Source organism: Mirounga angustirostris, unplaced genomic scaffold, assembly GCF_029215605.1.
Source record: "Mirounga angustirostris isolate CCGP_5_RB_7025 unplaced genomic scaffold, mMirAng1.0.hap1 SCAF_3, whole genome shotgun sequence".
Classification (NCBI taxonomy): Eukaryota; Metazoa; Chordata; class Mammalia; order Carnivora; family Phocidae; genus Mirounga; species Mirounga angustirostris.
This window is the reverse complement of record NW_026991711.1, coordinates 29669556-29684924: the sequence shown is the minus strand read 5'-3', so window position 1 is coordinate 29684924 and position 15369 is coordinate 29669556. Positions and strand designations below refer to the sequence as shown.

General features: G+C 38.4%; 1 protein-coding gene across 2 annotated transcripts in view; it reads left to right on the top strand.

Moving 5' to 3' along the window:
* SCEL (sciellin) overlaps window positions 1–15369 on the top strand; it is a 311451-nt gene that overhangs the window by 143580 nt on the left and 152502 nt on the right. For both annotated transcript variants that reach the window (XM_054506373.2, XM_064585976.1), the window contains exon 4: window positions 13237–13511. In XM_054506373.2, the coding sequence (XP_054362348.1) occupies window positions 13399–13511 (113 nt within the window). In that variant the 5' untranslated portion in view covers window positions 13237–13398. The remainder of the gene's footprint in view (window positions 1–13236; window positions 13512–15369) is intronic.

Sequence of the window (15369 nt, the reverse complement as noted above, 5' to 3'; positions counted from 1 at the left end):
ATGTAGCTTTAGTATATTCATTCAGGAGAAGGTACGACTAGATTTATGACAAGACCATGTGATCATCTTCTCTTGCTTTTGTCTACCTATCCTGAGTTGCCTTCGATTGTAGCTTTGGGAAAAATCTTATTTGATCAATGTAACGTTGCATTTCCTAGTTCAAAGGATCAAAAATTTACTCTGCATGTATGCGGCTGCAATTGGGTTGAGGTCACATTAAATATGGTTATAATGGCTGGGGCCAGTTGGCTGGCACAAATGAGGATGATTGAGAATCACTATCTTGTGTCATAAGATCTGCATCCACTTGCCACCATTTGCCAAATGATGCTTTATCCCCCCTGGAATTGTGCTTGGTGGTTTGGGGTGAACAATAAAATTCAATAATAGTAATTCCAATCTTGTTGGTAGATGGCTAACCAGCTTTTATGTCTATATGACACCAAAATAACCCTATTGTTGTTTTAATTGCTTGAATTTGTTATTTTGGCTGCATAACATCTTCAGAGTGAAAATCACAATACATGCTGAATAGAACTGTAAGGAAATTTTAGGTGAGATTTCCTTTGGAAATGAAGACCATTGTGATGAACTGAAGGAACCATGGAATACTACTATGCTGTGGCTCTGAGGTCTGCAGGAGCCCTGTAGTGGCCTATAGAAGCAGGGAGAATGATGGAGCAACATAACTAGGTCTCTGACTATTTTAAGACATGAACGTCTGAATGACAGGAACCCAGTAATATCAAATACCATTCCCTAGGAAGAGAAGTGGGCTAAGTCTTTGCAGTTTGGGTAATATATAAGCTGAATCAGAGATTCCAAAAGATTTTTAAAAGATTTTAAAGATTATTTTTCAAATTAAAAAAAATTCAAAAAGATTTTGTATACTTAAAAACATACTGTCATTTCCAAGTAAGAAACTATTTTTGCTTTAAAAAATAGGCTTGGGGCGCCTGGGTGGCTCAGTCAATTAAGCATCCAACTTGTGATTTTGGCTGAAGTCATGATCTCAGGGTTGTGAGATGGAGCCCTGCGTGGGGCTCTGTGCTCTGCTTGGGATTCTCTCTCTCTCCCTTTCCCTTTTCCCCTCCCCCTGCTTTGTGGGTGTGCATTCTTTCTATCAATCAATAAATAAAATCTTTAAAAAAAAAAAAGACTTAAATAATAGCCTCAATTGTTTATTAAGTTGATCTTTTTCATTTCAGAAACATATTTCCAAGGCAAGGTCCTGTGTTTGATATTGTTTGTTCCTCAGAGAGTTAAAGGCTTGAAGGACACTAGGGCCAAGAGCATATGGCTGACACAAAGAGGCAGCTGAGGCCATTCGAAATTCCCACTTGTGAGAAAGTGGTTTGGGCCTCCATTGTCCAGATTAGCCGTCTATTTACTAGAGTATTATTCAGTTTCCTCCTTCTGCCTGGGTCCGCTATCAGCATGACAGAACTAGAATGACTGTAAATCTGACCAGTGATTTATTGTGGCCAATCCATAAACTTGATGAGCGACAGGAGCATGGGAGTGTTGGGGCCTTTGCCATGCAAGGTGAGCTCTATGTTTTGCCATAACTGAGTTCTGTGAACTCTGGCCGTATCACATTATTCTTCATGATAGTGAGCTACCCTTAGACACTGAACTTTCCTTGGAAGTGATTATATAGTCAAAATTGTGTGGAGCTTTTATGTGTGTGGTGTCAAAAATTTAGTGCATAAAACCATCCATTGATAAGGGAAGACTGGCATATTAGAAGCACAAATTGATGCTCATTTAGGCATATTGCTTTAAGTGTTGTAAGGCATTAATGCAAGCATTTTGTAGAAATGTTATGTTTTTTCTTAAAAGACTTGGGATAATTGATGTGCTTCAGTAACCTTTGGTTTTATGTATCCCTCCCTTTTTTTTTTTTGAATTTTATTTTATTTTTTAATAATTTTTCTATTTAAATTCAGTTAATGTATAGTGTACTATCAGTTTCAGAGGCAGAGTTCAGTGATTCATCAGTCGTACATAACACCCAGTGCTCATTACATCACATGCCCTCCTTAATGTCCATCACCCAGTTACCTCATCCCCCCACCCACCCTCTCCTCCAGCAACCTTCAGTTTGTTTCCTATGATTAAGAGTCTCTTATGGTTTGTCTCCCTCTCTGATTTTGTCTTGTTTTATTTTTCCCTCCTTTCCCCTATGATCCTCTATTTTGTTTCTTAAGTTCCACATATGAGTGAGATCATATGGTAATTGTCCTTCCCTTTACCTGACTCTCCTGGCTACTTGGTTCCGCATCCTCTTCCAGCACTTCTGTACTAGAGTGAGCCTGTGGGTGCAGTACTTCCTCTGGGTTTCCATATAAACGGCAATTAGATTGGAGTTTGGGTTTTGTAAGATATACAATTCCTCCTTTTTATTTTATAGCATTGGAGAAATATGGATAATATTTACCTTGCATATTTATTTTAATAATGATCGTAAACATATGTAAAGTGCTCAGGAAACTAACTAGAATGTATGTTCATCCAGGAAAATGTCTGTGGTTTTTCATTGTTTCCCTTTAGTGTGGATATTCAAGAAATGTTGCCAAATAAGAGACTGCTCAGATACAAACACAAGAGCACGTGCTGAAACTGCCTTTGAAAATGCAAGCCAGCTGGCTGCGCTAGACAAACTCTTAGGAAGAAAGCCTTCCTCATCTAATTCATAAATGGGAAGTGGGATTGCCAGGCCTAACTGGCTTGTTCATTTATTTATTTTTTGTTTGTTTAAACTATGTATTGCTGAATAACTGTGATAACATTAAGAAGAGGGTATACTAGGAAAGTGAGGGATGACCTTTCATGAAGCAGTGTTATAACCATCTCATATATGGAAGAACCTAGAGATGATTCCATACAGGAAACACTCTGTATGGGTGGCGTGGTCTCTGGCAAGCAGTTGAGAATCAGCAAGTATGTGTGTGTGTACCAACTTGACTGGTGTGTGTGTGTGTGTATGTGTGTGTGTCTGTCTCACATGAATATATCCTATATTATGGCTCTCTCTCTCCATATATACAGGGGAGAGCATGAAACAATGTGGAAATAGGCAACCATCAGTTTGCTCTTTGTCTTTATAAGACCTGATTCTGCTTTTTCTTTGTTTGCTTATTTGTGTGTTTTGTTTTTTAGATTCCACATGAGTGAAGTCACATGGTATTTGTCTTTCTCAGGGGAGGAGGACGGGGGGATGGGCAAAAATGGGTGAAGAGTAGTGGGCCTCCAGTTATGGAATAAATAAGTCATGGGAATAAAAGGCACAGCATAGAGGATACAGTCAATGATATTGTGATAGCGTTGTCTGGGCAGACATGGCGGCTGCGCTTGCGGTGAGCACAGCATAACATATAGAGAAGTTGAATTACTGTGTTGTACACCTGAACCTAACGTAAGATTGTGTGTCAACTATACTCAAATTCAAAAAAAGACAAAAAGGAAAACAAAATAAAGAAAAATGTGAAAATAAATGCTGATTTTTGTTTATCTATCTATCCATCTATTATCAACATCTAATTTCATGCTTTTTATGCTCTCCCCAGCATATCAGGGCTAGAAGCCTGAGAACCCTGTTTTCCAGACTCCTTTGCTTTTGGTTCTTCTTATAATTTATGTTCTGTCAATGAAATGATCTCATGCAAGATCCTGACGGTAAAATATAGGCTCAGTATATGAAAAAAAAAAAAGAATTCCTTTGCAATTACAAATAATAATTTTCCTAATTTATTGGTTTTGTAAGTTTGGAATTGTGATCAGAGACTTTTCCCCCTTTGAAGCAAGAAATAGCTATTCAGCTTTCACTGCAATGATTGAATCCTTTATTAGAAAAAAAAGGGGAATGAATTTTTTTCCTTTTAGCTGACTTTTAATGTGACATTGTTTGAGAGACTGAGCACAAAATTTTTAAACAGATGACAAGGCTGTCACCTTTGAGTGGCATAAATTTAGTGGCAACAGTGGAGTTCTTATTATGATTTCTTTAAAGTATGAACCCCCAAAGTTATTCCTCTATGTCTCCACGATGAAATTACATTGAGTGGCAGCAACATTTAAGACAGTGATTGGGAGAAAGGTGAGTATGAGGAAGGCAGTATAATTTTCATCTAAGGAAATAGCACTAGACTTGTGGGAAGGTAATTGTATGTATTACTGAGCAATGTGATGATCCTCCCATATGAAAAGTTCATCTCCAAGAAGCATTCAATCAGGCGAGCTATCAACTAGATCTGGCCTTTGATAAACACATCCATTTTAATAGCAGTCCCTGAGATGAAAGGTTTGGATTCTTTCAAGGAATCACAAATTCATGGCACTCAATCTTGCCAGGCTGGAAATATGAAATGAAAACTCTAGCATGCTGCCTTGAAAACCATCGAATTATACTGGAATCCTACTTTCAGACATAAAAGGAAGACATACATAGGACATAGCATGTTACTAATTAATTCATCTCTCTCTCTTTTATATATATCTTTTATTTATTTATTTGAAAGAAAGAGAGAAAGAACACAAGCAGGGGGAGCAGCAGAGGAAGAGGGAGAAGCAGGCTCCCCTCTGAGCAGGGAGCCCGTTGCGGGACTCGATCCCAGGGCCCTGGGATCATGACCTGAGCAGAAGGCAGACGCTTAACCAACTGAGCCATCCAGGTGTCCCAATTCATCTCTCTCCTTATCCCTAAAATGATTTTAAGCAACTGGCTGTGATAGGAAAGTAATGCCTCTTGGCCTGGTGTAAAATGAGGAATTGCCCAAGATGATCCCTAAGATTTCTTCCATACTACACCCTTTATGAGAAAATCTGGGGAGTCTGTCCTTCAAAACTTCATTACAAGGGACCATAAGGTGAAGTCTTAATAATAAACCTCCTTATGTGGTGTTTAAGATAGACCTAACTTTATTTTAGAATCTACCTGGTATTTGGACTGTTGTGATTCTGGAGCTTACATATATTCACAGTGTTGTTGTAAACTTAATTCCCTTGAAAGTTATAAGACAAGGATTTATTCTCTGTTCTTGTTACTAGCTTGGTGAATTTGGCAAATGCTTGTTACCTTTCAGTGGCGCAAATTTAGTAACAGCAGGAGAATGTCTTATTACAATCCTTATATTACATGAATTCTAAAACTAAGTTTGGCGATTTGGAGGAAAGGTAGTTAGGAGGACAGTTTATTTTTCATCTAATGAAACAACGTTTAACTTGCAAAAGGTAATTGTAGTATTACTAGAAAAAGTGGAGTTTCTTCTCTGACTAAATAGACTTCCTTTTGAAGCAAAGGGTGTCAGTTTTATCCTGTTGCGAAATTTTTCTAGCCAATATTTTATGTGTTTTAAAAAAAGAGTTTAAGCAACATAGTTCACAATAACCAAAAGGTAGAAGTAACTCAAATGTCCATTAACAGCTGAATGAAGGAACAAATGTGATATATACATAAGTGGACTATTAGTCAGCCTTAGAAGGGAAGGAAATTCTGACATGTGCTACAATGTGAGTGAAACTTGAGGACATTATGCTAAGTGAAAGAAGCCAATCACAAAATGACAAATATTATATGATTTCACTTATGCAAAGTACCTGGAATAGTCCGATTCATAGAAACAGAAAGTAGAATGATGCCTGTCAAGGGCTGGAGGAGAGGGACATGGGGAGCTAGTGTTTAACGGGTACAGAGCGTCAGTTTGGGAAGATGAAAAAGTTCTGGAAATGGATAGTGGTGAAGGTTGGATAACAGTGTGAATGTACTGAAATCTATAACACTGTAAACTTAACAATGGTTAAAATGGTAAATTTTATATTATGACTCTTTTATCCCAATTAAAAAAATAAATTTAAAAAGAAAGTTTAAAATGACTTCAACTGCATCTTCATGTTTATCCCTTTTCCTAATTTAAGAGGGAAATAAGTCCTGTTTCTCCAAAATTCTGTGTCCCAGCTGCTTTAAGGCTGGATAAAATGTCACCAGTGGTTTTTTGCCTCTTTTAAGATGTCTTGTTTGGTAGGCCATCAGCTTTGAGACACATCTTTGTGGCTTTGAATTCAGATAAAATAGAGTTGTCTCTAAGTTGCATCTTGTGTTTGTTTTACAGTTAAAAACATGGAAGGTAAATTAAGAAAAATAATGTTACCATCTTGGAAAATTGCCTTTTGGGAGATTACACACATGACAGTTTATATTAAAGATGCGATATTACCATGTCTTCTTACTGAATGTATTTTAAAATGCATATTTTGGCAGCAAGTTAAAGATGCTTATAAAATTTTTTTTGTTTGTTAAAGGGAGCCCCACTTATTGATGATATGCTTCTTGTTCCCCTATGAATATTTGACCAAATCCTTCTGTTCTTTTACCTTTTTATGTTGCTTAAAGTAAGCTAATAATGCCCTGAAAAGTTGTTTTTCTATTTCTTTTCTGTTATAATAACTCTCATGAATACCTTTATGTGTCAAAGTTTCATGCCAATAATACTAAAGTGAGAATAATTTTTCCATTTTTTAAAGTAAAGTTACAATGATCTATTAAGTGTTTTAAAATTCAGGTTCTCATCCAAAAACTTGCATAATATTTATTTTAGAATAGTACCTACCCCCACCCCAGACGGGTGGTGAAAGATAAGAGGAAAGAGGGCACCACGCACCTAGACATATTTTTGACAGAATATAAGACACCTTGAATTTTTCCTCCTTAATAGTCCCTTTTTTTATGAGTTTGTTATTACTTATGTTTTGGCAGAAAATTTTCATAAATGCTTAATTCTTTTATAGATAAAATAATTTAGAGTAAAATAACCATCACAAGGAAGAGCCAATAACTTGTAACATTGTCCTGAATTTAAAGGTGAAAGCATTTATAATGTAAGCACAAAGACACTTGGAAGTTCAGGAAAGTTATTAGCAGAGGAGTCCTGTAAGTCACGAGTGTCTGCAGGGGCAGGGACAGGCAAGGCAGAACTTTTAATGTTAAATACATCTCGGGCAGCAGTGACCATGGCTTTGGACAGGATTCCTTATAATATTTTTTTTTCCTCCTAACTCTGTTGCAAAATGTAGAGTTTCAAGTGCTCCCAGATGGTTATGTCAGTGAGAGTGAATTTCATGGTGTAAAGGCTGTCTGGAGTCCATGGGTAGTCAGTTATTTCCCCATGAATGGTTCAAATTTATTTTGGGTCAGTCTGAGTAAATGTAGAGTGCTTTTTCACATGGTGAAAGTGAGCTCTTCTGTGGCACTTCCTATGAAAGCCAGATATCATGGCAAAGATAGGACAGCTCCTCAGTCCTTTATGGGCAATTCCCAAATCCAAACTCCTCTGAAAACTCAGACTTTGTTTTCACAACTTCATTGATGATGTTATTGGAGCTGACCTGATGTGACTATTCAGAGATTTAACTAGTTCTACTTATTATAAATATTTGTACATTGAACTGTGGAAATATTAGTGTTTGATTACAGATGCTGCCCTGAGGTCTTCCAGGAGTGTTCTATAATGTGATATATGCACAAAAATCAGAACATTTCTGAATTCCCAAACACCTCTGGCTGTAAGGGACTCAGAAAAGGGATTTGGGTCTATACTACTAACATATTTGTGTTACTATTACTAAGTAATGATATTCTTTCACAAAACAAATATTTATTGTATGCATATTGTGTCATGCACTGTGCCAAGGGTGGGATCTACAACTATGAGGAAAACATATAATTCCTACTGTCTAGTTGGGGAAACAATCACATGTAGAGCTGTGTAATTACAGATACAGATCTATCTGTATATCTTTATGTTATATGTATTTAAATATACCAGATATAGAAGTATATGTAATATTATATGCAGTATATCATATACATATTAAATATATGCTACATATAATTTTATATTGATATAGATAACCATATGTATAGGTATATAATTAAAAATTGTGTTAGATTGTATGAAAGAAAAGAACAGAGTTCAGGAAAAAATGGGGGAAGGTCTAATGTAGGTTAATGAATCAGGGAATATTTGAATGGAAACCTGAAGAGTTACTGGAGTAGACAGGTGAAGGGGATGGGGAAGATATCTCATCTAGAGGAAACAGGTTGTGCATAGGTACACGCAAATGTGAAGGGTAGAAAAAGACTATATGCTTAGTGCATGGCAAGGGATAAGAGACTAAAATGAGATGCAGCTTTAGAAGCAACTGAGGCTAGATTATTCTGAATGGGCCATGGAAAAGACAAATGTTATTCTACTTGCTGCAGAGTGATATAATAAAATTTAATTTTTAAATTATCATTATAGGATATAATAGGAATTCTAAGAATGAATTGGAGTTGTGCAAAATTGAAAGAACATAAAAAGCATTTCAGATGAGAGATGATGGAGGAAAGACCAGAGTGAAAGAAGTGGAAATGAAGAGAAAGAGATGGAGTTAAAATTTAATTTGGAGAGAAGACTGGCAAGGCTTAGTAATGGATTGGCCACAGCAGTTGAGGGAGAGGTTGCTATTTTCTGGGTGAATGGTGGTGTCACTTGCCAAGACAAATAAGACTGGAAGAGGTGGGTATTGGTTTGGGCTGGGGTGAGGGGAGAGCAAGAGTTCCATTTTAGACACATTAAGTTTGTGATGTCCAAGTGGACATCCAAGTGGACATGTCAAGTAGACATTTGGAGACACAGATCTGGATCTGAGATATAAATTTGGAGGCTATGAATTTGGGAGTTATAATACAGATGGATTTAAAGCATAGGAATGGATGAGGATACTTAAAAAATGAAGACAGAGAAGAAGGTCAGAGGCTGACCTTCAGCCTTGTTGGGGAATTTCAACACTTAAAAATCAGGCAGAAGAGGAAAAATCCACAATGGGGCATGACAAGGAGGGACTGGACCCGGGTGGGAGAGGAACCCCGTGAGTGTGATACCAAAAAATCCAGGAGAAAAGGGTTTTAAGAAGCGAGTGCTCAAGAATGTTGAATGCTGCAAAGAAGCAGGAGAGAAAGGGTCTGAATGGCTTGTTGTTTTTGACAACCAGGGGGTAACTTGTGGCCTTAGTGAGAGCAGTTTCTATAACTGGACTGTGGTAGGTCAATCAGTGATGGGGTGGGTTTGGTTTTTTGTTTGTTTGTTTGTTTGTTTTCCAGAAGCTTAGTTGTGAGGGGGAACAGAGAAACAAAGATAAATAGAGACAGATGCAAGGGCAAAGAGATTATTCAAAAGATAGGAACCATGAGCACATGTCTGAATGCTGACAGGGAATAATGCGGGGAGAGAAGATGCTGAAGATGCCCAGGAAAGAAGGGATCCAAGGAGTTGAGGTCACTGCTTACTCTGTATCATGGTACTATGGTATTACATACATGAACCCACTTTAATACTTACAACACCACTAGAAATAAGTATCACAGCTGAAACACCTCTTTCCATTCCAAATGGCTAGGAAGTCCAGTGAGAATAGTTCCTGGCTTACTCATGTCTACTAGGAATATCCTTGGAGTTCAAAGGAAAGTGTAGTTATTTCTGTCCTGCTCCCCTTGGTTGCCTCCCGTCCCTGCCAACTTTGCTCTCAGCAGGGGCTCACGGAGTCCTTCCTCCCTTGGTCTCCTTCTTTCTCATCCTCATTTCCATATCATCCTCTGCCCTCTCCCTCAGTCCTGACTTTGTGTCACTGTACTACTTTTACTTACATTAGTAAGTTTTCTTTACATTGTATCCCCCATTCTTGGGAAGCATCCATGAAGTTCAACAGAAGTTAATACTGATCACTTCACATGGCTCATCTTGGATTTACTCACTTAATTAAATGACTGTCGTGTACTAGGTACTGTACTATACAGTGGTGAACAAACAGATATGGGGCTTATGTTCTAATGTGTGTATGAATGGGGGAGTACAAATGCTTGGTGATTGAACCAAAAAATTATTTTTAAAAGATAGTTTCAGGTTATGATGAATTCTATGGACAAAATAAACCAGAGCAATGTGATGTGGAACTGAATGTTTCCTTTAGATTGGGAGGTTAGGAAAGTTCTGAATACTACACTAAAAGACCCCTCTCCACTGAGGGTGAGGATGGAAACAAAGAGAACCCACTGTGACCTACTGGGGAGAATGATAAAAATCAAAAGATTGAAGGGGAAGGGAATGTGGTCTAGCAACCTACTCCCATTTCACAGACAGAGATGCAGAGGGCAGTTACCTCATCTGCTCAAGGCTTTTTGACTCAAAAGGGATAACATTATGATTCCAGGCTCTGTCTGGATAAAAGCACCAATTCTAAGCCTACAACATTTCCCAGGAAGCCTCGAACAGACTGATTTACCTGGCTCTACAAGTGAGGCTATTACCAAAATATGCATCTTTGGATGAAATGATTTATGTGCAAAAGCACTGTGAATCTTTTGGAGACAGTGGGCAATGTCAAATCAAGATTTTCACTGTCACACCATGTTATCGTTGTGAAATGTCATTTTTTTAGATAGGTCTTAAAATTCTGCCAAAGGCCACTTAGTCTTTCCCTTCTCTTCTAGGAAGGAATGTGCCTAAATTTTCCCAGAAAGATGGGTGTTCCCTTCAGAGAAATAGATTGCTCAACCTTGCTCAGTGGCAGCCAACTACAGAAAATCACAATAATTAAGGCAGTAATTTTCTTTTTTTTTAATATCCTACCAAAAGTATTACATAGAAATCCAAGACTCTCTATGGTGGTCTGTTCTTCACCATTGCAGAAAAGGACCTAGAAATTGCTTTTGCTTGATTGGTTTGACAGTCCCTCCAAGATTCCCACCAGATACCTGGGGTGTACCATGAGGTGTAACTATGGAGCATGACTTTGTAAAGTATGAAAAGGTGCTTCATCTTTTATCTTGAATACAGTTTAGGGAACTATAATGGAAAGTATATAAAGCCAAGAAATAGCGTACTTATTTTAAAAGAGCAAAGGGAATGAAATGATCATTACACGGTTAGAAAATAAGATTTATGAGGAAAGATTAAAGAAGATGGGAAGAATGAATAGAAGGCTGAAGGTATCAGATGTCAGATTGGTGCTTGTTACTATTTCTTCCCCATTCCTGGGCTGGACCTCAGGATCCCGTAAAAATCCTCCAGAGTACCTCAAGGAATCTCTCCAAGCTCTGCTTCCTTACCTCCATTCTATACCTCCTTCTTCTGGTGTCCAACTCCCTTTCCCATTTCTTCATGCCTGGTTTATTTCCCCCTACCAAAGCCTTTAGTTAATTGTCTTATTAAGCTGTGTTGTCTTCTGGCTCTCTACCCTTTTCATAAGAACCATTTGCCACTCCCATCTAGTGGTTAAGTAAAGATGACCCTTTGTGTTGGTGTCTGGCACATAGTTTTGCTTACTAAATGTTTTTTGAATTGAATATTTACAATAATGCCTTTGCCACAGCTATCTTATGTTAGTCTGGTGCTTTGTGAATGAGTGACACACAGAGAGAGAAAACAGCAGGTCTCTATATTCACAGTAATTCCCAGTAGCTTGGTTTTCCCATTCCAGCTCCCATCCATGAAGATCTTTAGAATAATATCAGTTTTCTCAGATTGGTGTATTAGTTGGGACAGGCCAACTGCTATAACACAGAATGTCAAAATTGTAAAGTTTGAAATTTGGATTGGAAATCCAAAATAAGTTTGTCACTCATATTAGCCTGGCTGGCTGGCTTTATAGGTCGGCTGTCCTCCAAATAGCAGTGTAGGCTGTAGATCCTTTTTTTGATCCTGAGACTTATCCATTCAATGGGTACAAGGGGAAAAAAGAGAGAACTGTGCATGTGAGGCCTGGAAGTAATATATGACTGCTCATATACTGTTCATTGTATTCATATTCCATTGACTAACACCCAGTTACAGGCTACATCCAGTTGGAGAAGTGACTATGACATGTCACCCAGCAGTGTACTTGGGAAGAAAGGAAAAATCATTTGGTGAACAACTAACTCATTGCTGGCATAGATGTCATGAGTGAGCCTCTGTTTCTATTAATCAAATGACTATCACTAAAATGTTAAGATAAAGTATGGCCGCCATAGAGGGCAAAGTCTTCAAAGAATCTTACCTTTGGGAAACCATTACATTTTGACATACAGGGTTAAGGAAATGAAGTCAAACATATGAAATTATACTGAAGGTTAAAATATACATGATTGATACCAGAATTGTGACCCTGCCAATATATTAAATGTTTCTCATGCAAAACAATTAGGAATATTATAGTATCCACTAAAGACAATTCAGTCACACTTCTGCCATTTTTGCAGGATATCTGACCCCTTCCCATTTCTCTCATTTTTAATATCTTCAGAAGAAGAAAGCCCCTTTGTTTGATCTGCTTACGTGTGTTATCATGAAAGAATGAATGAACAGGGGAGGAAGGACAAATCATACATAGTACATAAATACACCCACACTTACTTTTTTTTTTTTTTTAAAGATTTTATTTATAATTTTTTGAGAGAGAGAGAATGAGAGACAGAGAGCATGAGAGGGAGGAGGGTCAGAGGGAGAAGCAGCCTCCCTGCCGAGCAGGGAGCCCGATGCGGGACTCGATCTCGGGACTCCAGGATCATGACCTGAGCCGAAGGCAGTCGCTTAACCAACTGAGCCACCCAGGCACCCACCCACACTTACTTTTTATGGCCATTTTAGTGCTATTTTGTTAAACAATGGAGCCTATTAAATTTTGAGATTTTCCTCCAACTCTGAAAAAAATAAACAGGCAGAATTTTATGTCAGTGTTTGTTTTGGCATCAGGTTTAATTATTATTTTTTCTTTTCTTTTGGTTATGCCATCTTACTCCTCTGTCTTATCAGTGTTAGCTCCTCGTACAGGAGTACTGTGGGCTTCTGGTGGAGCACATGTTAAAAGTAATGAAAGAACAAGCAATTTACAAACACCAAAACCTGGAGGAGGTTTGGGAAGAAAAGCAGAGCCTGGAGAGAGTAAGTAGAAACAGAGCTACAAACCAGATTAAAGATCAAAGAACCCTACTTCTTCCTAAAACATTCAACTTTATAAAATACCATCCTGGAAGTGATAGGACTCATTCAAGTGGCATTATTGAATGTGAGGATGGAAGGGACAAGAAGGGCTCAGAGCAGAACAAGTGGTCTACACCAGCAGTCTGGCAGATTAAATACCAAATTCTGTTGGTATTTAAGAAACTAGAGCTTAATATCTTTCCATATAATCATTCTTCCCTTCCTTCCTCTTGTACAGAGCACCTCTGATGTGAGAGATGCTACACAAGACACGACCCAGTCAATCCATCCTTTTGCGGAATATCAATTAACATTGCCCAGCAGTTCAAGAACCTCAAGGCTGACTAACCTTCGCAAAGGAGGCCGACTCCTGCATCTGGAGGGCATGGCCTGAGGCAGCATGGACACCTGGGAACAAAGTAGAGAACCATCCATGGAAGCTCTGGGCCTTGCCTCTGGATGGAAGATTAAATCGCCTTACAAGGAAAGTAAGCGCCCAGGAAGATGTGTTGGGTGAGTCCCGTCTCTTGCTTACTTCTATCTTGCAATCTCATTCATCTGGTCAATATTTATGGAGTTACAATTGTGCCAGACAATCAGGGCAATTGAGTGATGTGTGGGACACAACCCTGCTTTTTAGGAATGTACAATAACTATAATATAAGATAGACAAGGGCCATCTGAAGGGTACAATTAGGAACTGTAGGGGTGCATATCTCTCCTGGTGAGACTAGGGTAAGTTTTGAAAAGAATCTGCATATTTGAACTGGGCTTAAAAATCTCAAACTTGCAGGCACATTAGCATCTGACCTTTTACCTTTGTGTGTGGCTAATTTATTTTACAACCTGTCCTGTAAGTTGCATAACTACAGGCTAGGTTCTTTGCCTGTAGTAGAACCAGATCTACAAAAACCCTTTGGTGCTCAGAATCACTACTGCATATGAAAGCCTCTTAAGGAATCTTAGGAATCACTAATTCAAACTCCCCTGTCTCTTACAGTAAGTAGAATGACTCCAGTGAACCCAAGGGGCCAAATATTTAAGGCATGCCCGATTCTACTGCCCCAGTGCAAATCTGCTTTATGAAAGGAAAAGGAAAGGCAAATCCAGAGTCACATAAATGATTAGAGAGGAGATTTGAATAAAACGTGGTCCTAAGACTCATCGTAAGATGTCTTATGTTAGGCTAAATGATTTGTTTTTCTCTGCATTCATATGAAAAATAAGTATTTATTTACAAAAATGGAAGTAAATATGCTCAATAAATTAATCTCCGCTATATTTCAGACAAAGGGTTGGAGATTTAAGTATCTGGGACCTAAGTATCACCCTTGCTCCCTTTTACGGTCAACAAGTTAGATTAGTCTCTCACTCTGAAGGAACAAGGATGTAGTTATTTCCCATTGAGTCAGCTCAAAGTGCTTAGAACCTTTTCCTCCAAGGAGCCAGGGTGCTGTTCTCGGAAGTCCTAATACCGGCTGGCCAAGCTCTGCTTCAGGAAATCAAAATGTGTTGGCCCTGACTTCTGTCTTTATTCCTCTCACTTATGCCTAGAAGGTTCTTTAATTCTCTTCGACATTTCCATGGTTAATTCAGCAGTAGCTGATTTGGAAAGCTTCTTGAATGTGACATCACAATATACAGATTTTTCTAATTTAAAATGGCTAAGAGAAAAATTATAGCCTGGCAATAATGGAAAAAAATCAGATGCCTACGACCTTAAAATACTTTTTAGCTTTAAGGTCTGGGAATCTTCATAATGCATAGGATTAATTTTTCTTCATGCCTTCCTGACTCCTAGCCCAATTCTCTTTTTGGAGAGATTTTTAAAGACTAAGAGCTGAGTGCTTCAATGTCTGTCACCATTTTATCTGCATTTTCACAAGCGTTTTAGCAGTCGTGTGAGTCATCTCTTCCTCGCCTCCCACAAATAGCGTGGGTTAAATGGAGCCATGGGAATTTTTTTAAAAAGTAACAATTCCAACTTTGGAATCTAAAAAGACATCGCTTACATTAAAAGCACACACACACAGTGAGTGACCTACCATTGCAGCTGCCTGTGAATGTTCCATAAGGCAGATGCCAGTGATTTGTGTTTTGGGTGTTATCCTTGATCTTCTGCTGTTTTGGAAGCAGTGTCTGAAATCAGAGTGTGTTGGGGAACTGACCTCATTACGTCATATGTGCTGAATCACTGTCCTACAACTTTTGTCCCCAAGGCACGGGGCAGATATCACGCTGTCATTGTACTGTCCTGGAGATGTGTGCCAGTGACAATCCTGGCAGGCCTGTGGGACATTTTTACTGCTTTTTCCCATTGTTACATTCATGTGATCAAGAAGATACTTTATTCTTTATCTGTCTCTGTCTC